This window comes from Anser anser (genome assembly GCF_964211835.1).
Source record: "Anser anser genome assembly, chromosome: 9".
NCBI classification, from domain to species: Eukaryota; Metazoa; Chordata; class Aves; order Anseriformes; family Anatidae; genus Anser; species Anser anser.
This window is the reverse complement of record NC_139729.1, coordinates 12169743-12194554: the sequence shown is the minus strand read 5'-3', so window position 1 is coordinate 12194554 and position 24812 is coordinate 12169743. Positions and strand designations below refer to the sequence as shown.

Here is a 24812-nt window from a genome sequence, read left to right as displayed (position 1 = left end):
AGGGTTGGTAGTTTAAAGACTTTCAGAATATGTAATTTTAAGTCTTCTCAATTTACAAGACCACTACTGGATTGGCATGGTTTTCAAGTCCAAGAAGCACTTAGCTGTATTTTACCTTTAATCAAACCTCATTCAGAAGTTGTTTTTCATTAAAATGTAAAAGGATGCAATTAAAGAAAGCCCCAAACAGAAGTTATTCATTCAAGTTTCTTTAAGAGCATATGAAGAACAGAATGACTGTAACTGAAGACAATCTGCAGAAACAAAGCCTCTTAAGCCAGCCCTTTCTGAACCTTGATATTCATACAGTTCCATCAATCACAACAAAAATCTACGTCATCGAGACTTTCAGCCAGGATGCAGGAAAAAAACAGCACATCTTAGGAACCAAAGATTTTCAGGGAATTACACAGAATACTTGATAAAGCTTCTGAGACACACTTCTGGTAGAACTTTAATCCTCTTCCACCCCAACACCTTCTACCCTCCCACCCCTCAGTGGACCACCCCAAATCTCAGTTTGTTCCAACTTCAATAACTTTTCGGATACCTGAAGTCAAAGGAAGGAGGGCAAAGCCATATTCTTTTGCCCAAAAGGAATCTTGGACTGAATTTTTTTTATACACTACTTTAAATTGGACTGTAGCACATCCATCTGCTAATATTTGGAAAATAACAAATCCAACACGCAGGACTCGCTTAATGTCAGGAAAGACATACTCTCAGAATCAGGATTTTAACCAAGGTGTCGCACATGTAGCTTACCAACCAAATCTGCGCTGTGATTTTTTTCCTCTTTTTTTCCCCTCCACCCTTCAAAGACACTTATCCTATCAAATGTGTAGCTTTAAAAGGTCTAACTCTAAGAGAAGATAACTTTTGCATAAATTCCTTCAGCAGCTTCTAAGCGGCAGCACCAGTTATTTCAACCACTAGAACGCTGAGCCATTCTTAAAAGGATTGGTCTTCAAACGCTTCCTTACACTTACTGCTCATCATCTCCCCATATCTCAGAGCGTTAGCTTGAGAAGAAATGGTTCCTGTACAAAGCTCGGCCTCAAAGACACCGCCTGGTGGTCTTCATGGTACCAGTACCAAAACGCAAAGAGAAAAATCACAAAGCAGATCCATAAAGGACACGTCCAGGTACCGAAGAGAAAGGATGAGCTGAAAATGCTGCGTGGTGCAAAGACCAAAATAAAGAGCTTAGAAAACTTTATGCGGCAAAGCAGTATAACATCTCCTGCATCGGAAACCAGACACCAAGGCAGCAAACCGAAAAGAAAGCTATTGCAAAATAAATTGGTATATTGGTCTCTTTAAAAGGACAGATGATGAACTTTAACTGGAGAAGCCCGTTCATCGAGATAGTCACCCTGCATCAATTCATTTTATTCTTGAACCACAGCAAAACTAAAAGGCAGCTCAGCATAGATTCCACTGTCACCCATGGACAACGCAAAGAATTTCAAGGTGTTAGCTAAGACAAAAGACTGCTCAAGACTTTTGGTTCTGGGAAGTCACTAGACTTCAAAAGATGTGAGTAACACCTCAGAAGATGGGGAAGGGATTGCCAAGACTTGTTGTTTCCAGTTCCTTGGAGAAGAAAGGAGAGCAGGGAGGGAGCGCCACCCAGTGCCCAGAGCATCTGCCAAGGAGGCTGAGCCAACCACGTGGATGTGGGATGAGACGCATCCTCACCCTGGGACCAGCCAAGCCAGCTTTGTGAGTAGTGGACTAAGGCCAAGAGTGTTAGAAGAAGTGTTAGACTCTTCTACAGAGAAGAGTTAAGAACCTGCAAATATTCACACTAATCTGTACAAAAAATTCTGGTACGTAAGAGGATATTTCAACAAATAAAAGTTTTTCCAAGATAGTTTTATATTTGTGTTTTGTTTCTCACGTAATTTCAGAGGAATACTAATTCTGATGGTGCCTACTCCATCCCCGGGCCACCTTCTGAACTACTTTCCTACCGGAAACTCGTCAGACTGTCCTGAACAACACAATGGACGTTCTTGGCTTTTTGATCCACTTGGTCCTTTGACCAAATGTTCTTGTGTTTTGCTAGATAACCACAGCCAGCAAACTGTAGGTAAGCCTGAGCAGGCCTGGCTTCACCAACCGTCAGTCCTGGGCAGGGACTCACTAGTCACGTCACGGTGTGGTTATAACGCAAAGCATATAGCCCAAGGACAGTGAGAACACAGCCGGATCCTTGCACCAGTTTTACCACCTATTCAACAGGGCAAGGCCTCTTCTTAATCTTTCAGTCCTTACCCACTGTCATCGGCATGCAAAAGAAATACTGAAATATAACCAGCGTCCAAATTAATTTCTGTGGAAGTAGTTTCTTTTGGCTTGCAGTTCCCTTTACTGAGATAGAAGCCATGCATCAAAAATCAACACTCAGGCATGGCAGCAGGGGAAAAAGAAAGAGGCAGGTACACTGACTTGGCAGTGGACAAAAAAATTCTTTTAAGACAGAATTAGAGAAAAGCAGACTTAGAAGAGAATCAAAAGGTGGCCAAAGGGAAGAAATGTTTCAAAAAACTTTTTTCTGAATGCTCACAGAATATTTAACCACATTTCTGACACCTGTGAGGCTGGCTACGTACACTACATAGCAATAGGGTGCTAAAACAGTACTATCATGTTTGTATTAAAATTTTCCAACAAGATTTCTCAAAAAGAGGCAGAGCTTCTTCCTCTTGACATACAATTCTAGCGGGATTCAAGTTAACCTAGCTTATGCACAACCAACAGCCCAAATGTGTTTCAGGTGACTTACATGACACCTTGCAGAACTTTCTGGGGATCGAGGTCAAATAATCTGTCAACATAGTGGCGGCTACTGGCCGTTACTTCCTGCAGGGAAAAAAATGATACATATTTTTAATAGTTTATATCAACTCATATAATGGCAGAAAAACAGGAATGACTAAAGCAACAGCACGTCTACAAAACCTACCAGGCAAGACAGCAGCCAAACCACAGGATCATATTCAAACGTGCAGTATGTTACTGCTGGGCAACATCTGCACAAAGAATTAACCCCATGTTTAAGCATGACTTAAAGAATAAGATGTATTTATTGCAGATAACAATACGTTATGAGTCAGAGAAAGTTAATGGAGTGCTGGTAGGTATTTGTAGTTTATGAAAAGGACACACAAAGGGGTCTCTTTCAGATATCAACACTATCTTAGATTCCAATTTACTTATATTCAGTTACTGCATAGAAAAACCACAAATTCCTGCAAGAAAAAGTTATAAGAGCTGTTAATGTTGCTCAAGAGGTATATTGACAAACAAGCTTTTGAAAATACGGAAGCGCATATTAAGACATTTCTCTGTAGCTTACCTTATCATAACAAATTCACACATTGCAGAGACTGTCCTTCTCTAAGACAGACTGCCTACTGTCCCACACAACTTCAACAGGGACAGCAGCACAATATTCTCCATAACACTTCCCATAACTACTTTACAAGAGAAAGTGAACTCTCCTCTCGGTAACAGGACCATGCTTGTAAGCTAAACATTTATGCACCAATGATTTGTTATTCTCTTTGAGAAGATCCAAAGCTGAAGATGAAAAGCGTTCCAAAAAACATGGGTGGGAAAAGGGAAGAGAATTTCTCTCCAGGTTCTCACAAACACGTGCCAGAAAGCATTTCCATTATCTCTTTTTTTTTCTTTTTGCCAGCTCAACCTTTTATTAGGCTTTTCCTATTTTTTCCTTATAAGTTTTCCTTGAAAGGAACTATAAGGGAATTGCAAACTGTTCATTGCTTCGCAGGTATCTAACTCTTGGCTAAACCTGTGCCTGCTTCCCCAGCCAGACACAGAATCACCAGCAGCTCACTCATGGTCTCACATAAGCCTGAGAGAAGAATCTAGAGGCAGAAGGACTCCTTTGTCTACGAGAATACTATTAAATTATGCTAAATAAATTCTACGTGTAAGCATCCACCATGTAACGAGGGCAGTATTTTTGTGAACAGCAGTGGACTTTCACCTTCCCAATCTATGTATTTCTATGTAAAAGTGTTCTGGACTCCAGCGGTCCCACTGCCCTCCGTTTCTAAAATACCCTGGCTTTCACCTTATCAGCCAGTAGGGTTGTAATGCAGAAGGGCATTCGTATCCAGGCCAACAAGTTCTTCAGGTAGGCCCCAAAAATGAAGAATCTATCAACATCATCAGTTTCACGGGTCCCTTGCTCAGCAAGAAACCGCGCTCTGGAGGGAAAAAAACAACACGAAGAGGACGCCCTGGGCTGCTCCAAGCGGCACCCACGCCGTACCCTCTGCATTGTTCCTCGCAGCGCAGGGGTCGGGGGAGCAGCACCGGGGTGCCGGGCTTCCCCGGGGGACGGGCAGGGCCGGCAGCAGGCGGCCCCTTCCGCCAGGCCCGCGGCTGCACGGCCCCGGCCTGCTCGGGGCGGTGGGGGCGGTGGGGGCGGCGGGCGGGCCCCAACGGCGGCGGGTGCCGGCGGTCCCGGCCTGCCCGGGGCGGGGGGGGGGGGCAGACGGGCGGCGCCGGGGGAAAGTTGCCGGGACGGGGCGCCCCCGCCTCCGCACAAAGGGCCCGCAGGTGCCCCCCGCAGCCGGCGGCCAAGGTCAGGCCGAGCCCCCTGCCGGACGGGCGGGCGGACAGAGCCCGCGGCACTCACCGAGAGGACGCTCATGCGGAGCGGCGCCTCCAGCACGCACGACGCCATCTTGGCGGCGCAGCAGCCGCAGCCCCGCCGCCGGCGGCGCCCTCAAGCGCGTCGGAGCGCCGCCGCCACCGGGCCCGGCCTCATGGCGGGGCGGGGCGGCGAGACCAGGGGCGGCCGGGGCGGGGCGGAGCCGAGCGGGGCGGGGCGGGGCCGAGCCGCGCAGCCTCGCCGGGCCCCGGCCCTGCCCAACCGCCCCGCATGCGCCGCCGGGCTGAGGGCGGCCCCTGGCGGCGCTGCGAGCCCGAGCCGCCAACGGGGAGCGGGCCCGGAGCGCCCGCGGCTCGGCCGGCAGGCGCCGGCACCCTCCCTTGCGCTCACAGGCCCAGGGGGTGCTGCATCCATCGCTGCTCTGCTGGGGACAGCGTTAATGCGGTAAGGGACGGTGGGAACGCCACAGGTCACGGCTCGTTTGTCTCAGCTCTCGCTATCAAGAGGTAAACAGCGCTTTGGCACCCGCCACGGATCTTGTACAGAATAATGGGAGCATCTTTGGGGACTGGGGTGCAAGTTAAATTAACTTTATTTTTAGAAAGTAATATATTTGCTCATGAAAAAGCTACGCCCCTGTTCTTAGTTTGTTCTTCAAGTAGATTGATAACACAGTTTGAACAAAATCCCCTGGACTGAAACAAGTGAATAATTTTCTCAAGCACTGCCTAAAAATGTTTCTGCTTTTATCTATAAAAAGCGCAAGTCTCATCTACTGACCAATTTGTGATTATAAATGTACCAGGTCTGACAGAGAAACGTTTTCCAGATGTTTCTTACCAATATTAAAATTTTTCAAAAACTCTAAAATTTCCTTTAAAGGACTCTGGATCTTAGGATTCAGAACTGATTAAATTTGCCAGCTTTTCCTAACTTTTTACATACTTTTTGGAGTACTTGGTCTTAACTGAAGAAGCATCAAGTTCAGAGCTGCAACTGACTTTACATGTAACAGAGGATCTTGCTGACACGGAAAATCCATAGTGGATGATAATACAGTAGAGGTGGATACTTCAAACTGCAAAGAGGTCAAGCGACTACAAGAAAGGGCACAATAAGTCTATATAGATCACACATGGTTCATACTCAAAAAAAATAAGTATATTTACATCTGCACTCCACTCAATGGATGCTGACATTCTTCATTAAAAAAAAAAAACACCTTTAAAGATTCTAAAAATCTGTATTCCATCTTGGCAGTCTCCTTTCTAGAAAGCCAAAACACATTTATCAGAAAGTAGAAGACACAACAAAACAATTTGCTTTAAAAACATATGAAATTAGACAAAAGCATCCATTAAGTGTAACCTACATCTTCCACGCCACATAGAATTTGACAGCTGAACACCACACAGATTTCTTCGGTGACTTTTCAAGATCATACCATATTTTATACTTAAAATCGCATCTTTTCGATGGTACAGAGGAAATACTTTATTACCATGATAGTCTTCATATCACAAGGAAATGCAAGCATGATTAAGGTTTTAACATTACAGACCCAAGACCCTTAAAGATACTGAACTATTTTCAGTAACGTAGGCCACCTTAACAGCTACTTTAGATAACCTGGGGGTTACACCAAACTCCCCCAATTCTTTATCACATCTTACCACAGTTCTTTTTGGTGGGTTTTCTGACAGATGAGCAGGCACAGAGAGATACAGGAACATTAATAGGATCCAGCTAATCATTTAGTAAACAAGATACTGTCCTCTGGAACAAAAAAGAAACCCGGGATGTTAATGGTATCAGCACACCAATATAAAGCTGTTAATCAGAACTGTGGAGAGCGTTAATTTTGACATTTGACAGTTCTTGAATACTTATATGCGTTTAGTTTGCATAGTGACCTGCTGGCAGGAGAGAAACCAAGGTCAATCCCAGAATTTGACTGATTTTAAAGACAAGTTGAAGCATTTCCCTGCTACAACTCGCCAGTCTATTTTTACTCATGGCTCCCTGTCCAGTTCTCTTTTCTTGTAGGAATGCTTTCTTCTCCATAGTGCTCAGGCCTTAGATGAGTAAAAGCACACTGGAACTACTGCTCATCTCAAGGGCAGCACAGTCATGAGGAATTCCTTCTCTGATTCTGAAAGCTCAGCACAGAACACCAACAGAAGCTGACTGTAAGGCTAATGAGTCTAATGGCGTGCCATTGTACTTGAAAACACTTGTTTTCATGAATTCGCTAAGTTTTGTTATCCTCACAGCCTTCTAGGCCAAAAGGAGCATGATACGTTTGCTAATTCAGGGAAAACTGAAGAAGAGTAAGAAGAATAAAAAGAAAACTTCCAAGAAGATCTAAAGGAGAACAGGAGCTGCCCAGCCATAGGTAAAGTCCATGAAGGTATTTTGGAAAATTCCAGACCGAGCTGTAGGAATTAGGAATTTACATCGTACTGAAAAGAAGCGTCAGGTGAAAAGGTAGGCTAAAGATGATGGTAAGCATCGCTGTCTGAAGCATCAGTCACTTTGCATGAAAATACAACGCAGCCTTAATTAGTGAGAATTGAGACAGTGATGATGTCCATGTTTAGAAAGCTGTTCATCGTAAACAGATGCGTTTTAATTTTACGATATGGTTCTCAACTTCTAAGAAACAGCACACAAGTGAGTTTTTAAGAACAGAGATGTTCTCTTGCATGGTCCTCATAAAACTGTCATGCCTCAAATTAAGGGGTTTGGTTCTGTACCAAAACAGTAATTAAAAGCCAATACTAGACAATGCACATTGTTTTGTTTATGACCACGAAGCTTTTCTATGGTATGAATGTCAGCAGAAACAAAAATCCTCACTCTTCTTTTGCTGTTTTGTTATCCTGGGAATTCTACTTCCAAATTTAGTTCACGCAGTTATTGCATATGCTACTTTGTATTAAAAGTTCAGTATAAAACAAGACAAAAGCAATAAAATCAAATAGTTCAGTCTCATAAGTCAGGCATCCTCTCACTTTGACTTGAGTTATAGTTTAAGAGTTCTTTTCCTGTTAAACCAGCACGGTGATTCTTGAATAGCAGTACAGCTCAAGATACATGGTATATGTACACTAATAACCGAGAACCGAAGCAAAATCGACTGATTATACATGGGCTTTAAGTCCTTTGACAAAGCACTTTGTTGGAAAACTTTGCTTCTGGCTTAGATGTTTAATCAAGCTAAATATTCTTCCCTGAAAGAGGTACGTAGAGCCTCTTCACCTCAAGAAAGCAGCATGAATAAGATCAAATAATGTTAAAAGCATGAGTAGTTCACCATAGTTCTCACGACCTCTGCATAAAGGGGTAGGGAGAGAACTTAGTTATGCAACATAGAAGTGTTACTCTGTTTTATCTTCATCCTCTGCAGCATAGATGGCTTGATTCCGTCTCTTAATTTTTTTAATGCCCGTGTTCCCATTTTCATTACCACCAATGCGCTTTAAAGGTCTCTCATTCAAGCTCTTCTCTTCTGCCTGCTTACACACGCCAGATTTCTCCAGTTCCTCATTATTGGAGTCCATAGCATCATCAGATGATACTGCCATGGAATCTGGCATGATCCTGATATCAGAAAAACTTGCAGAAAACTCAGGAGGATGATCAGGGGAAGGATCTACAGAACATGTACTCAAGTCTTCATCACCTCCTTCATCATCCAGCATTATTTCATCGGGATTAATGGATGAAAGTCCAGAATTATCTGTATTATATTCACTGGGTTCCTCTGCTGACCCAGTACTGTCCATCTCCTCCTCCTCCTCCTCCTCCTCATATTCTCGTACTGAGCCCTCTTCCTTAACTTGCTGGATCCTATCATTGATGTCAGTGAGGCCAAACTGGGCACAAAACTCAGTGGTCTGCGGATTGATGGTATGGACTGGTTCCATGTTTTTTTGGGGCTTGCTGGGATCATAACAAGCAGCTGTCAAGGTGAAGTTGCAAGGAATTTTGAGGTTATGATTCAGCTCTTCTAACACCTCCTTGATGGCTTCTTCTGTTACACTGTAATCCCACCTAAATAAGTTCATGAAGTTAACAAAAGTGCAGCTAGTCAAAAGGTATTTTCTGTTCCCACTGCAAAGATAAACTTTTAAACATGGGTAACAAATTCATCTTACAACAGGCAATTTCTCAGCCCCCCCCACCCCACCCAAGCATATTACCTTTGGTCAATACTGAGATTCTGCTCTGCACACCAAAGGTGTGCAGATTTTACGATGCCAACCCACCCAGTAAAGCCTGGAAGCCTGATTTTCAGTCTCACGGTGACCAACAAGAAGATCAGCCACCATGTATTCTTTGCCCCTTGAATGGTGTTACCCAAGTCTGCCAAAGAAAACTAACTGCCTGCACAGAGCAGTAAAGAACCTGTAAGCTCTACAGCACAGCCCTTATCATCCCCTGTGTTTTCCAAAGCATTTACCAAGTCCTACGGACATTAGAGGCTGCAGAACAGAGAAACCCAACTATAAAGGATAAGATAAGAAACACAACTATAAAAGGTCAGTACACTTCCAGCCCAGCTAAATCATGTTTTACTTTCTACTTTGCGTGCTACTTACTTTGCATGGAGGCCATTATTTTCAGGCATATTCCACAAGCTTTGAGTCACATTAACAAGACTGTTGGTGGCCTTAAGGACTGCAATCCACTCAGCATCGTACTCCAGCGAGTCACCTGCAGTAGGATCATGCTCTACATCTATTATCTGTTCAAAACAAGCAAACAAAAAACAAAATAAAATCGTAAAACAGATGAGGTGAGACGTTTCTCTTGACACCAGAAAGCAATTAAATTTTGAAGTGCTGTTTTCATGGTACAGAGTTGTAATTAAGTCTGAAGTATGCTAAGCTAATGGCCTCAATCAAACATGCTCTCTCAGGGCAGTCCTACATAGAAGCCTATAGCAGTAAGGAGGTAAGAGAGGACAATCAGCAATTAAAACAGGCTCTCCTGTAACACTTCTGTATTTTAGCTTAGAGCAACTCAAAATCAGAGCACCCTCCTCTCCCTACTTCCAGCTACTAGACAGTTACACAACTTAGAAAACAATTTGCTTACTCTTAAGTTCATACCTTCTTCTAAGCCAAAAATTGTGAAGAACTGACGACAAGTTTTTCTATGGACATTCTTAGCACAGAATGAAATTAACATTGATAGTTCTTAAACACTTTCAGCAGCTGACCGATTGAAACCCAAATCACTTTGTCTTCAGTGACACTAACCTAAGTCAAACAATTTGGATTAGCCAAGCTGCACCAGTCAACTCTGATTTTAAATAATCCATAAAAGAAATTCAGCCTTCTAATGTGCTGTAAAACAGAGCTAAACACGGGTGGACGACCACACTGCTGGAGGCAGTATTACTGCAGATCAGTTCTCCTATGGGATTTTAGGTGCAGACTAGCACCCCCATGTACCTCTGCATAGCAAAAGCCCATCTCCAGACTCTCATCTTCAAAGGTAGCTAAAGCAATTGGATCCCACCACATATCCTAAAGACACATAACAAACCATCTTCCCTTTAAGACAACAAATAAGAGCTTCTTTAAAGTAAGACTACTGAGATGTTTGACTGCATCTGAAGAGCATGCTATCAGCTAACCCACTGCACATGGTCATCACCTGCAGGAAGTCTCTGTGAGGCAGACATTTATCCAAAGCCAAAAATTTTGTTGCCTTTGGTAGCTCTTCTTTGGAGTTTGTCTAGGAAACAAGATGTTAACAGTCATTAGCGTTCCTATGAAATTACACTATTCTACACAAGTTATGTAGAGAGATTTAAAAGCACAATTTACATTAAAATAGTTTCTGAAATAGAGAAGCAGCACGGGATTATAAAAAAGGGATGGAGAAAGAGAGAGGACAGACGTCAGCAGATGTCTAACAAAAAGTTGGACACTGAAAACAGGAAGATAAAGCAAGAGCCACAGGTCTCCTTCAACCAAGGCAGCTGAACATACCTAGCCTTGATGCCAAAAGAAAAACTTCAACATAATTAGAAGCAGACTTGAGTCCAAAATGTCTAGAGTTACCTTTTAACATCTAATGAATTGCGAATTCGAATAGCATGTCACACCACTTTCAGCACAAATTCAAATTAACAAAGAGAAGTTTCAACCTACAGGGACTGGTTTTTTTGGCTTTACCTAGGCAGCCAGTTTCACCTGCCAAGCTTTAGTAAAGGTATCCTCCCGTCCCAGGTTAACCAGTCTGCTCATTTGCTTCTCTATCACTCTTTTGAAGCTGTATCCTTCCCCAGTAAAGCAGGGAAAAAAGGGTGCTTTTCTGTAAAATTTAAATTAAGAAGTTTCAAGTGCAGCAACTTTAGCTATTTCATGCTGTACCTGAAGATGAGGTGGTGCCACCACTGATTTATAACATCTCTAACTTCCATAAGGCAGTAGTCTTAAGACCATTTAAGATTTTGGGGCTTAAGCTGAATTTTAATTACTAAGCAAATTCACATTAAGAAGCTGCTTTTCTGGACACGACTACCTGCACTAGAATTCTGAAACATCCTTGGAAAGCATACGCTCTTGGTTTTATTCCCCTTTACCTGGTGTTGCATGAAAGCTGCAAACTTAACATGGAGATGTGCTGAGAACCAATAACTGGGTTTCAGGTGCTGCAGAAGCTCTGAAGCAGCAGGGCTTCCTAACGTGTTGCTCTCCACTTCTTGACGGAAGAAGGATTTCATTTTAAGAAGCTGCTTCTTGTTTCCATAGTGATATATGCTCCTTGGCCAGTCGTGTGACATAAATATGTCCATTGGGCGCTTTAACTATCAAGCCAAAAATGCATATGGTATAAATAAAACATATGATAAAAGTTTCAAAATTACACATCACAAGACAGAACGTGCCTAACACGTTGTGTTCTACTTCAGGTCAGATACAGAGTTAGCTGTGACCAATAACCTCCCTTTTTAGAGCAATTAGTACAGCTTTCAGATGGCCTTTGAAGTTGTCAAATGGAAGTAGTCCATTTTGACTACTCTGAAGCATTCTCCAAGGACCGTACTACACTTTCTTGGGTCTGTCAGCTGTGTTTTATGTATACTGCCTTGTAAGAGAGATCGTCCCAGGAAGCATCAGGCAGCCAGGAGAAGACTAAGTTACAACTATAGAGCAAGTTCTCGACACACTATCAGTCATCTTCCTCGTGAATTTTTAAAATCTTTGTTCAGAAGGGATAATGGAATGGCTAAGCACAATACTCCTCCTCAAAGGAAGCACCCCTTAGAAGTCTAGTCAACATCTTAAGTACAGCTTGGTTCAATACTCAATTCATCTCCATCAGCTGTATCAGAACGAAACCCAAGTCCAGTAATAAACTCAGGGAAACGCATCAAACCCTTAATAAGGGCAGAAACCTTTGTCCCATATTCAGCATCCCTGTATCTAAACACTTGAGTCCCCAGTGGCAATCTGAATAATCATTCACAAGGTGTTTATAAATACATCTGTTCACACCACAACCTCAGCCAAACAGAGTAGCTCTTGTGACAAAGCAGGGTGCAGGACATGGGTCAAAAATAAAGCTATCCTTCGCATTTCATTTTTTATTTGCATAAGGACAGCTTTAACATCTCATTTTTAAATTAATTAAAAATATCACTGTTAAAAATATATATATACATTTTTTGCTAACCTGCTTGAGTTTGAAGACCTCGATATTCCTCACATGGTAAGCACTTCTAATTGTTTGCTGGTTGTACGGTGGACATTCAAAGTGACCTGAAACATTGAGAAAAGAGTAGGTGCCTGAATCAACAGTTCCCTCCTAACACTGTTTGCAAGCTGGCTTCTTGGAGTCATATAGACATCTAAAGCAATAACACGTACAAGGCTGCCAGTAATTGAAGGAGATGCTGCGTTTCCTTTACGGGAGGCTTATGCTGACAAGCTGTTAATTTTTTATGCATGAGGCAAATATGTTGTAAAAATGTCTACAAAACTGAACGTTTCTTCCATTGTATGTCTTTTTTTTTTATATATAATTATGGAGAATACAGAAAATCAGTTATAGGGGAAGAAAAAAAAACACACTGCTCACAGTTTAACTCTTAAAACCCAGGCCGACTGAAACAAGTACTTTTTGCCAGAAAAGCTTAAGTACTTCATTCCTGACTGAGATTTCGTGTTGCTCAGGTGAGATAACAGCCCTCATTGCCTCCCCATATCCCTTACCTCCACAGTTACACTGCACAGCCATGTGCCATCACATATAGAGAGCTGTTTGCTGCACAGCCATGATGCAACATAGCTATCTACTTCAGCCACCTGGTATCGTAGCTATATATGCAAGCGTACTGGCACAGCCAGAGAATGTAAGGTAGACAGGAACAAGCAGAAGACTGGCAGCAACACAAAATAATGTTACTTCTTTGATGATAATGCTAACTACTGAAAGTCTCATCTACCACAAGCAATATCCAGACATGCAACTTGTATACTTGATAACAAAAGATTTAATTAATACTGATAGGTATTAAACAGAATTAAGTGTTCCAAAAAACCATTCAATACTTTGCAGATTGAAAGCCATCTCCAAAGCTTCTCTAAAGGATATATGTTGATGAATGAGAAAGACTAAGTTATGTGTCTGCTGACACCTGGCATCGCTTGTGATCGGGTCTCTGGCCACTGCTGGTGACTCTTCCACCAAGGAAGAGCTCTTGAACACACACATGGAAAATTGAGGCAAACAAATCTCGAGGCTTACTGACACTAAGCCTTAGTTCAGGCCGGTCCATCTGTACAGTATCGCACTTATAAATCAACTGCTTTACACATGTAAAACTGAACAGTCTTGTGTTGTACACTAGAAGGACACTACCATGGAAAAATCAAGACTGTTCCAGCCAGGACATTGAAAAGGCACACTGCTTCCTGCTACGGCTGCCAGGCAGCTACGTGGACCACCTCCAGACCCTCCCCTGCGTTAAGCCAAGAGGGGTTTCCAGCGTCAGTCGCTTCAGAAGGGTGGAGGAGGCGCAGCCGGGGCACGGCGCCCCCCTCCCGCCGTGCCGTACCTTTCCGGTAGTCGTGAGACTTGAAGATGCCCGAGATGCCGCCGATCCTCACGCCGCGGAACCGTACGACGCCCGCGTAACCTAGGGCAGAGGGGAGCGCGCCTCGTCACGGCGGGGACAGGGAAGGGGAAGACAGGGCAGGGAACGGGGCCGGGAGCCGAGCCTACCGAGGTAGTAGATGTTGGGCGCCACCCAGCCGCCGTAGGGCAGCTCCTGCAGGTGGTTCGAAGCCTCGTGGTTGCCGCCGATGAACACGGTGAGGACCGGAGCCTTCTTCTCGCCGGAGTAGTACCTGCGGGGACACGACAGCTGCAGCGGCGGGGCCGGCCGGGCCGGGCCGAGCCGGGCGGGCCGCGCCGCGCCGCGCTCACCGATAGAAGCTCTGCATGTGGCGGTACTTGGCGGGCACGGCCATGCAGCGCAGGTCCGCCTCGTTGCGCACGGCCTGGAAGTCGCCGCAGCAGAGCAGCAGGTCGGGCCGCACGCCGTGCCGCCGCTGCAGCAGCTCCAGCGTCTCGTACAGCTTGTCCAGGGCGCCATGGCAGCACCCGGCCACCGCCACCTTCATGGCCACCGCCTCGGCACCGCGCACGCGCCGCGCCCGCCCAGCGCGTCACGCAAAGTGCGTACGGCCAGCGACCCGCCCGCTCGCCTCCTGCCTAGCGCGGCACGCAGAATGCGCAAGGCGAGCGACCCGCCCGCTCGCCCCCTGCGCAGCGGCCGGCAGCCCCCCGCTGTGGAGAGCGCCGAGCTCCTCTTCTCGAGGGGCGGCGAATCGCATCGTCGGGTGGTGGTTGTGTGTCAAGTAATAAAGCCACTCCAGGCTTTTTCCACTGTGCTTTAAACAATCTTGAGGGATTGAATAAAATTATGATTGCATAGTTAAGCGTTAACTTGCTGCTCCATACCCTGTAATCATGGAATGAAGCAGACATTCCTGTTCCCCTACAGCAGCAAATACCACACACCAGCCTCTTTCCATACTCAGAAAATAAGGGTGTTCTCTTAACACATTTCATAATTTCACAATATTGGGTTACTGCATGTTCTCCGGGGCTCTCATCCAAGCCCAGATGGAATGAAGGGAAAAGTTCTCCGAGCCTTCAATGCCCGCTCGTCCTTAGAGTAAGAACACAGCAAAGTGTTCACAGGTGTACCCAGCCCTTTCAGTAACTTTTCCTGAGACTTACCTGGGTGTTGTGTGAGAGCTTGGTCAGCTCATCACATCTCCTGGGAAGGCTTTCCAGCTTCTCTAGGGACAAGCAGCAGCCCCTCACATTTGCCACATCTCAGACTTCCTAGAAGGGTGCAGGTGAAAGACAGAGAAATGTCCATGAGTCTCTGGAAGATACCGACTTACTCAGGATACACCATCCTGGGCAGCTCCCCAAGACTGCCAGGAGATGCCTCCTTGCTCCACTTCCTCCAGCCAGCCAGGTCTTCACTTTTTCTTTCCCGAGACAGCCCTACCCTTTCCTGCCTTCCCAGCCATGTCCACAGCCAGTCAAGGTAAACCGATACTATAATTGTAATTCCTGGTTTTGTTAGTTCTGGCTCATTTCTCATAATCCATGTACCACTTATCCCCAGTAAATTGGTGTACAGCTGAGTCTGTAAGGTTTTTTTAGATTTTTTTTTATGCTGTAGCATTTTAGTATTTTTGCACTATTCATTATGCATCTTAACATACCAAATTTAAGTGTGGATGTTGACTGAGTAAAACCGCTCTGAACTTTCCGCAGCAATCAGACCACAAAGGGAGGCAGTCACACTACTATTTACAGGGTAAGTAATGGCAAGTTAATGCTTAACTCTTTTATTGTTATTTTGTTCAGTCCTTCAAGACTGTTAAAAAAAAAAAAGTGACTGAAGTGCAGCTCATTTCCACCTCATGATTAATACACCTTTGGTTACGGATAGGGCTTTGCAGCAGCCAGTTCCTTGCCTGGATGTGGTTGTGCACATCTCTCATGGCTGCATGTCCAGTCCTACAATGGAGGGCCTGCACTTCTCTTAAGTGACCAAATGCACATCCTGTGCTGTGTGACAGGGGAAGGAACTACAAGGCCACGAAAGGAGAGTCCCAAGAAACAGGCTCAGATCAGTGGGTTGTTTCGGTGTGAGGTATTTGCCCTTTAGGCTGTTGCCTGCCTATACCAACCTGTACATTGTTTTTTGTTTTGTTTTCCTGAGCTGGCAGTGGTAATTTAGAGCCATAGAAGTAGCTTGGTTTTTATCTCCAAAGAAATTAAGAAAAGGTATTCCGAGGGGCTAGGGATGGCAGAGTTGCATCCCTCAAATCTGAGAATAGAATGGGAGAAACTCTTGGAAACTTTCCTGTCAAATGCTTGCTAGCACTTTTAGAAGGTACCAAAATGCACTTAGAAGACACTAAAATGAACAGCAAAAGGGAGGCATGTGTGGCTTACTTTTTGGGAGGAATGGTGTGGCTGAAAAGAGGTACAGGGGGGAGACGGTGGGAGGGTGACAGTTTATGTGCTTGTGAAGGAGAGGGAGATTTAATGGAGGTGTGAAAGGGGAATCTGAGGTGTTCCTGCTGAGGCTGAAGTGTCCCTGTAAGCTGTGAGGGAGCAAGGTGGGCTAGAGGGTTGGTATGTATGTGTGGCACAGAAGGAAGAGGGTGCTGCAACCAGAGTTCAGAGATTACCTGAGGAGAAAAACCCATGAGGTTGGCCTAAATATCACCAGACTTACCTGCAACGACGTTTTGGCGTCTTCGGGCGCCTCCTCCCCCAGTACTGTCTGGTAACTGCGGCACCAAACCACGACCTGCAGTAAGCACACTGTCAGCGCAAGGCCCCCCGCGGGCCCCACCACCGAGGCGCGGCGGTTGCCTTCCCCCTGCGGTCGCACTTTGGCTCCCCTGCCTCTCGCTTTCTCCCCTTTCCCGCAGGCACCCATCGCCCAGCACGCCCTTTTCCATCGCCCAGCATGCCGTTTTGCTGGTGGGCGCCAGCGGCCTGGAGCCGCAGCGGGCTGAAAACCAGCCAACACCACATCGGGCTCCGCTGGGTTTCTACAGCGGCTGACGAAAACAAAACAAAACAAAAAAAAGCCGGGGAGGGGGGCGGCGTGCGGAGAGGAGCTGGTCGCTGAGGCGAGGAGGAGCCGAGGGCGGGAACGGAGGGACGCGTCCTCCTCCTTCTCCTCCCCCCCGTCCTCCCCTCAGCGCGGGCAGCGCCATTCCGCCGCCTGCCCCTCGCAGCCCGGCCTCGGCCCGCAGCCCGGGGCCGCCCGCCCGCCCGCCGCGCCTCCGGGGCGGGGACCCCGCTGCGCGGAAGGGGCCGGCGGGGCCGGGCAGCACGACGCGCCCGGCGCCGGCATGGGACGGGGAGCTGCCCGGGCGGGTAGGTGTGGCGGGACCGGGGGCCGAGTGGCTGCCTCCTCTCAGCCCGGCGGCGGTGTGAGGGGGCCGGGGCCGGGGCCCCGTGTGGGGTCTGCCCGGGGCGGCGGCGGCGGCGTCGCGGCGGCCGGGGAAGGAGCGGGGAGGCGGCCGGGGGCAGCCCGCGGGGTTCGGGGGTTCCCGGGTCGCCCAGCTTGGAGGCGGGGAGGAGGAGGAGGAGGAGAGACTGCTCGCATCGCACGTTTAAGGTGGGAAGAGCGCTGTGGTGCGGGGGCCGAGGCTGTGAGCCGCCTCGGGAGAGTTGTGCCGGAGCGCCGGGAGGCAGAGCCCTGCTGAACGCCGCGATCCGGTGCAGGGAACGGGTCGGGGCGGCCCCGGGCTGCTGGGGCTGTGAGGCAGGAGGGGAGCACCGGAGAGATCGCCCCGCAGTGACACGGCTCCTTCGCCTCTCCTGTGACCGCCGGCCGTTTGCCCCGGGACCCTAGGGTGCCTCTGGACCTTTGGTCTTGTTCAGGGCAGCTGTTGATACGTAGTCAGGAAAGTAGGATTTATTTTTTAATTATTTTCTAGGAAGCCAGAGAAGATTCTTTCATGAGCAAGAAAGGGAACAGCTTTGGCTGCCAGGCTCCTTGGTTCACTGGGAGACAAATCCAAGATTAAGTTGGGCATAAAGTTGTAAAAATGTGATTGAATAATGGAATAACTTACTGAAGGATGTGTTCCTGCTGGAGTAAGTCTCTCTGAAGGTCATAGACTGTGCTGGTCCCAAGTAATGTAAATATTAAGTCCGGGACTAATTTTATTACCTCTGTTCTTCACACTAAAGAAGGAAGCCCTGGAAGATGTGCTGTTCTGTGCCCTGAGCTCCCTTGTAAAGGCAGGCTAGCAGTGCAAGGGGACTCCGTGTCAGTCCGCAAGGTGTTTGCTGCTGAAATGCTGCCTGAAAGGCCGGGTGTGTTTTTGTTGGGGGTGTTCTCATGGCTTTACCTTGTGGGATCTGATGCCTGCTTTAAGAAATAAACTTTCCAGGCATTTCTTTAAATTAGCTCTCTTGATTATTTCTTGTGACTCTCTTGAGCCTGGTTGGTCTGTTCTCAAATGCTCTTACAGACAGGGAACTTATTCTCACAAAAACTATGAGGAGATTGACAGTACTGTTAGACTTTGCTTGGTTTTATAAAATTATTTATTTGCTGTCTGCTGGATTCTGGGAAGTTGAAGCAACAATTAATTGTATTTAAGGTAACAGAGTTAAAAGTTGAAGTTCCCTGATGGCACATAGCCAGTTTCCATTACCCAGACCTTTGCAACCGCTGTTGTGCGTCCTATTATTTTGTACTCCTAATTTGCACAGAGGTACAGCATGGAAGGTACCTGTGGTCAAAGCGCCTCAATGTGAAGTTAACTGATACGTGACTGCTGAGTCCTGAAGAGATGCACTGGTAAAGCATGTTTCAGCTCCTTCAGCTGCAGCCTGCAGAGCAGACAATGAGCGTTGTGGCTCAGGCAATTCAGAGATCGCTGTAGTGGAGCCCTGTGGTCAGACACCCACTGTCAGTAGCCATGGAGGTGTAAATGTAATGCTGCACAGTGAAAGTTGCTTTTTCCATTATTATTTTTTTCTGAAAGTACCTTTCCCCATCCTTCCTGCAACCCACAGAAAACATAACTTTGAACAGTAACTCTGAATTTGGGATATCTTGGTAAAGTACAGAGGTTCTCTGGAGTCTCAACTCACTTTCTTTGTACAAATGCTTTCCGATACTGTCTTAAATGAGCACATGCTATTTTTTCCCCATGCAACGAGGTTTTGTCCTGTTACACAGAACTGTACTTCTCTGAAGGCTAAATTAGAGGTTGGAGCTTGTGCTCCAATTCTGGCAGAAACTGGACAGTGAAGTAGAACTGTGGGAGGAAATGGATTTTCTTATTCGTAGTTAAGGCAGTTAAGTTCTGTCTTACAGAACTGGGTTCAGGTGTGTTACAGGATAAGCTTCTTCCCCTAGACTTTACAGTTGTGCTTTCCCTCCTGATTCTGATTTGCAGAGTCTCTGTAGGGGCAGTTGCAACTGGAGGTGCTGTGCTTTGACTGCGTGAAACGTTCTGTAATGCCACGTGCCTTTAGCAGTTCAGGCAAGGCACCGAAAATTGATGTATTCTCTTCTTTGCCACAATTCTTACTGGGTAAAATGAAGATAATGCTCCCTCATTAGTGAAAAGTTGTGGAAATAAGGTAATGTTTAAGAAGCATTTAAATACTATACTGATAAGAGAAAATAATCACTCTGCAGACTAGCGTATGAACAGGATGTAGTAAGCGATAGCTGAGGTCACACATGTAAGCAAGCTTGTTAAAAATGACTTCATTTTAATAAATATTCATTTCTTTTCATGAAATGTAAACATTGATTGCTGTTCACTGAAATTATATTATGGGATTCTTTACACTTGATAGGTTTTCAGTTTCTTCTTTGTATCGCTTGTCTTTTTCATCTGCTTCTTTTTAAATGGAGAGAAATGAATAGAAGTTGTTTCTTGGTTTGTTTTGTAAAGCTCCCTGGGTTAGTAAAGATACAGGGGAAATGACTTCCTCTGCCTTGCTGAGAGGTCAGGCTGAAGCACCCTTGGTTTTCCTTGGTGGAGGGAAGGGGATGGAAAAGTTAAGCTTCCTTAAATTACTTGTTGCTTTGATCACACTGATCTGCGCCTCTGGTGTGGCTTATCCGAGTCATAAGCAGTAAATGCTGTAGCAGTGCCAGACTGTTTGAATGCTGGGACACGCTGTACCTTTTGGCCTAATTTGTTACATTTCAACAGCTGCTCGTCTTCGGAGCATGAGCGGAGGCTGGCAGGAATGGGCTTGTGGAAGGTATGACTGGTGGAAATGACTGCTTGCTCTTTATTCCTGTGATTATGCCTCAGAGGAGAGGATGGGCGTGCAGCATGGAACCGGAGCGTTTCTCCCAAGCTTGGCATTTTCACTCTTCGCACTGCTGACCTGCGGAAGATGTACGGTACTCCAGCTGGAGCCAGGCTGGCAACCAAGGCTACCCTGGCGAAACGGATTCTCACCTTAGACAGAGAGCTCTGCCCACAATCTCAGTATAAGTGAATAGAGTAATGTGATACAAATGAGGCACGCTGTCAGATAGGACAGCAATGAGGAGTGTATAAGCCATGAATGGAGGGGTAATGAAGGAAAATATTTTTATGAAGTTAAAAATCTGGTTTAGTCTGCCTGCAGGAGGAATTTCACCTAACTTGTAAGTTTCAAAGATGGTTTTGGGAAATCTGTAGATGGTAACCTCTGTCTGCGACTGAAGGAACGCCATCTTGGACACAACTTTTCCTTTCTTTTCTCAACACTTTAATAAAAATCACTTTAATTTGTAAAAAACAAAAATTAATTGGATACTGTTAACACTAACTTAACTGTTTAGAGGAAAAAATGTTTCTTGCTAATATGAAATTATCTTTTGCCATATAAGGTTATAAACAGTCAAGAGACACATTACTTAATCAAGCTGGCTTTCTGACCTCTGTCCTGAGCCTTGCTAATTATGTGGTTTTGAATCTCTTCCACCTTCAGTGTCTTCTGGTTGGTCACCTTATTTTCTGTCAGCATAACTAAGTAGGTTTTATACTTAGTTTTTTTTACTTGTGCTTTGTTAAGCTTCGACAAGTTTGTTAGTATATTGGGGCCTGCAAAATGAGCTAAGATTAACTGATATTGCTCCCCGTGTCTGTTAGAACTAATTAGCTGGCAAATTATTTACACTTAGCGAGTTATTATGTCAAAAATTGTGTGAGCTTTTACTCTCCTGCTGTCTCCTTTGTATAACTGGAAACCAGTCTCCTGGGACGCGTTCCTGTCTGGTCAGTTTTAGTTCCAAGTCTCTGTGCAAAAGGAAAGTTGAAGAAAGGTGTTCCTGAAAAAACTGAAGAGAGTGAAATCTTTCTTGAGGATAGTAACTGCTCCACTCCCCCAGCTGGTATCCAGAACAAAAAGCTTATCAAGGCCCGTACATCGGTTCTTCACAGCAGATTTCCTCATATATTTGTGTCCAGGGCCCCTGCGCCCTGATGCTTGTGAAGGGTAAAGCAGTGCTGGTGCGCTAGATAACCTGAAGGAATCACATGGAGTAGCTCAGTGTTCACTGACCAAATCAGTATTTTAGAACAATAGTTCAGGGTCTAGTGTCGAGTTTATTTTCAAGAGCAGTGTAGACCATTGTTATTGATACCAAATCTTTTTGAGTGTTGGGTTTCTTTTACACAGCTGCTGTGAACAGAGAGGTTGTTTTTAAGTTAGTGTTGGGTGCTATTTTTTAAAGGTAAAGCTACTGAAACAGAGATTTCCTGGTGTGAAAATTGACTTCTCTAAATCTGTATTGACTGCGAAGCAGTATTACCATCCTGCCACAGACAGTGACTCTCAAGGTCATGTCTACTTGGAAGCCAGCCTTGATTAGTCCTCCCATTGCAGTGACCTTCATGCTTCGCTGCATGAATGCAGAAGTCTCGCTTCAGCTGGTGAAATTGGGGGGTCAGAAGCTGTTTGACAAGAAAGAGTAAAAGATAAACAAGCAAGTATTCCACTTGTTATGGATTTCCTGAGAGAATTTAAGTTCTTTATTAACATTTCTTAAAGGAAATAAACTGCCATGCAGTGGGAGTGTAAGTTTTTCGTTAATTAATACCTAGTTGAAGTGTAGGAAGAACTGTCAGTTTTTCTAGTGAAGAGTAATCACTAGTGGAGTCCCAGGGAAATCTGTAGTCAGGCTTGTGTTGCTCAACACAGTTACAAATGATCTGGAAGAGAGACTGACTAATGAAGTGACAGTATATGCTGAGAATTGCAAAATTAGGGTAGCAGAAACAAAAGATGACTGCAGTTTCAGGAGGTTCTCACGATTCTTGGTGGTAATTTTTGACAGAGGGAGTATTAAAATGGGACCTCTTGATTCCCCAGAACTTTCTGCATCCACAGCATCCTTTGATGGGCTTTTCACAGGTTTGCTGCATGCGTGCTTGTTTTTAGCCTGGTTCCTGTAGCATTAATCAATCACGTCCAGTTCTTTTATTGGAATGGAAGGTGAGCAGTCAGATCCTATCCACCCCTTCCATGCCATGCATGATTTAGTAGACCACTAATTATCATATTCTTCCGAAGTCACCTCTCTTTCAGTCTGAAATGCTGCTTGGTCATTCCTCACATAAAAGCTGGTCAAAATCTTTGGATCATTCTTATTGGTCATCTGCTAATATTTCTTATGAGACTGTATGAAAACTTCAGTCTCTAATAAGAGTGACTATCTGTCGCTTGTTTAGGACTTTCTATGAGCAGGTCTCTACACATTTCACAAAGGACAATAGCATCATTGTTTTCTTTTGAAGGAAGTAGAAAAAGGGACAAAGATATGGATTAACCCAGGTGGTTAAGAGAACAGACATTTGAGAATGTCATAGCTGAAAAACACTGAGCAAGTTTTGGAAGGTGAAGGCACTGTATAGTGATAGTGTTAATTTCTGAAAGGCATTTTAAAAAATCATTTCTGAACGTGGTTCTCATCTGTTGTGCATATTGCGCGCAGTTTGGGTTCCTACATCGTAAAAAGAAGTACATAGCTGAACCAGAAGAGGTTATGAGGGCCTCAGTGAAAAGATCAAATGCATGAAATTGTGCCAGTACAAGAACAACTGAGTAAACAGGGGCTGATGGTCTTGGAAAAGGGATGGCTGAGGGAGGTGGTGCTGAGTGCTGTAAATTCAGGAGTGCTGTGGATGATACATAAGCCACTGCAGTGTTTGTGCTCTGTTTCAGTACGAGGTCTTGGGATACTGAAGCTGATGAGTGGCCAAATCAAAAGTAGTTGGTGGGTGGTGGAATGTTGTCAGAAGATTCTCCGGATGCAAAATGTTTCCGTGGAATCCAGGAGATGTGCAAGCACGTGTGAGAGCAGTCCTCTGAGGACTGCTGAATCCAGGGACACCATGCCCAACTTCATCGCTCCTGCAAGCTGAAAGCTGGTGCAACTCAGCAGAGTGCTCCGTGGGACTGCAGAATTTCTTTTCTAATGCTATTCCCTGAGTTTTGGCGCATAGCCACTGTAAAAGGGCTACAGCTTTGGCTTTAAAGACATCACTGTTCCAGACTGTCCCTGCAAATCCTGGAAAAAGCCAAGAGGCAATTTGATCCTAGTGTGTCTGTACCTGCAGGTGAGGAAATCTCTCTCCCTGAAAGCTTTTCTTAAGTCAGCTTAAGAAAGCCTGATAAGTGTTTGCTGGAACCTGATGTTGAACATACTCATACTGGAAATCACGACCCCTTTTCTATAGTAAATGTGATTAAGTATTGAAGATCTTGAAATGAGCGTATTAAGAGAGATGCTCTGGTTCAAACAGAGGTTTGTTTGACCAGGTCAGATCTGGCCTGGGATATGAGGGAAGTCAGGTTCCGCAGCCGTAGCAGTCCACTGCAGTCTCTAGAGCGTGCAAGGACTTGGCTAAACCCTCTTAAAACTAAACACAAGATGCCTTGCTACAGGTGCAATCCTTCATGGACTCACTGTAGCTGAAACGTGTGCATGTGCACCAAATTCCCACTGGTCATGAAGGCTGAAGAGTTAGCACAGCAGGCAGTTCCCATCTAAGTCCTACGTACAAAAAAAAAGTTGTCCTTGATTAATTATACGTGCTGCAATTAAGGATATCAAATATTATAAGCTTTAAAAATAGGACATAAAGGACAAAGGAGCCAAATGGTTTGATTTTTTTTTTTTTTTTTTTGGTGCGTGTGTGTGAGCAGAGTCCTCGGCTGTGGTGGAACGGGGCACGGCGCCAGCTCCTCCAGGAGCTGCTGAACGGCTCTCTTAAAAAGTGAGACTCCTCGTCTGTTCTCATCTCCATCCTCTGAGTCTGCCTTTGCACGTGTGCTTTTTAATCTTATAATTTACAGTACTCTGACTTGAGCCCACTGGGAAGAAGGATAACGATACATCCAAGGTCCACTACCGTTCTGTAGTGCGTTTGGGGATTATAGAACTTACACCAGTAGATGATGAATTCATTTTTTATTTTTCTATTATTTGACAAAGTACCAAAGATTGGCTGAAAGTTATGCTTTACAAGAAAACATCACTTTATTTGCCAGCTGTTGTCTTCCATAATCAATATAGTTCGCTGCCAGATCTGCTCTCTTCAGTAAAGTGTGAACAAAAATCAAGCATTTCTAAAGAATGGGATGCAGTTAAGCTGCTTTTTGGCACCACCAGCTTGTCCAAGACATAGGACCAGACACCTGATCGTATAGCTGTGATGATGCTTCTGCTACAGTACAGATGTCTGGCCAAATGGCAAAGCTATTGATTTTTCTTTTGGTGGTGGTGGTTTTGGTACTTTGACAAAAGCAGCCGAACGGAGTACGTGTCCCACCGCCTCTTCCACTAGGAACGAGCGCGTTTACGAGTGACGCATGTGCCATGGTGCAGAAGGGAAGCTGCTCTCCTCCATACTGCGTTGTGGTGGCTTCTCATTACTGGTTACTGTTAATGTTGATGCTAGCACTGGTGAGAGAAATGAAGGAAGATTTTTGCCTACTTTGAAACTTTCAGAGCCTGTAGAGGCCTGCTCCGTAGCTTTCTAGATTGCAGTTTGCAAGTAAGCTGAGTGCTGGCTGACAGTCCCCTCGCTTACAGATTGTCATTGTTCAGTTA

General features: G+C 45.3%; 3 protein-coding genes across 15 annotated transcripts in view; 1 reads left to right on the top strand and 2 right to left on the bottom strand.

Moving 5' to 3' along the window:
• ARMC8 (armadillo repeat containing 8) overlaps positions 1 to 4852 on the bottom strand; it is a 62993-nt gene extending 58141 nt beyond the window's left edge. For 2 of the 7 annotated variants that reach the window (XM_083848814.1, XM_083848819.1), the window contains exons 1-2: positions 4679 to 4851; positions 2792 to 2868 (exon numbers count right to left, since the gene is read on the bottom strand). In XM_083848814.1, coding sequence (XP_083704940.1) covers positions 2792 to 2868; positions 4679 to 4726 — 125 coding nt within the window. In that variant the 5' untranslated portion in view covers positions 4727 to 4851. Of the gene's footprint in view, positions 1 to 2791; positions 2869 to 4678 lie in introns of all 7 variants that reach the window. The other 5 variants (XM_083848815.1, XM_083848816.1, XM_083848817.1 and 2 more) reach the window with 4 other exon arrangements.
• Positions 4853 to 5797: 945 nt separating this feature from the next.
• DBR1 (debranching RNA lariats 1) lies at positions 5798 to 14342 on the bottom strand. The gene is made up of 8 exons (XM_083848826.1): positions 14105 to 14342; positions 13901 to 14025; positions 13734 to 13814; positions 12350 to 12435; positions 11256 to 11480; positions 10322 to 10402; positions 9259 to 9404; positions 5798 to 8710 (listed from the first exon to the last, which is right to left on the bottom strand). Exons 1-8 carry the CDS (start codon positions 14299 to 14301, stop codon positions 8035 to 8037), a joined length of 1617 nt encoding a protein of 538 aa, XP_083704952.1. The 5' UTR covers positions 14302 to 14342; the 3' UTR covers positions 5798 to 8034.
• Positions 14343 to 16175: 1833 nt separating this feature from the next.
• The window catches only part of PPP2R3A (protein phosphatase 2 regulatory subunit B''alpha), a 59194-nt gene continuing 50557 nt past the window's right edge, over positions 16176 to 24812 (top strand). For 4 of the 7 annotated variants that reach the window (XR_014588198.1, XM_083848794.1, XM_083848792.1 and 1 more), the window contains exon 1: positions 16176 to 17101. The gene's annotated coding sequence lies outside the window, so the exon portion shown is untranslated. Of the gene's footprint in view, positions 17102 to 17251; positions 17346 to 24812 lie in introns of those variants that run through there. The other 3 variants (XR_014588197.1, XM_083848793.1, XM_083848790.1) reach the window with 2 other exon arrangements.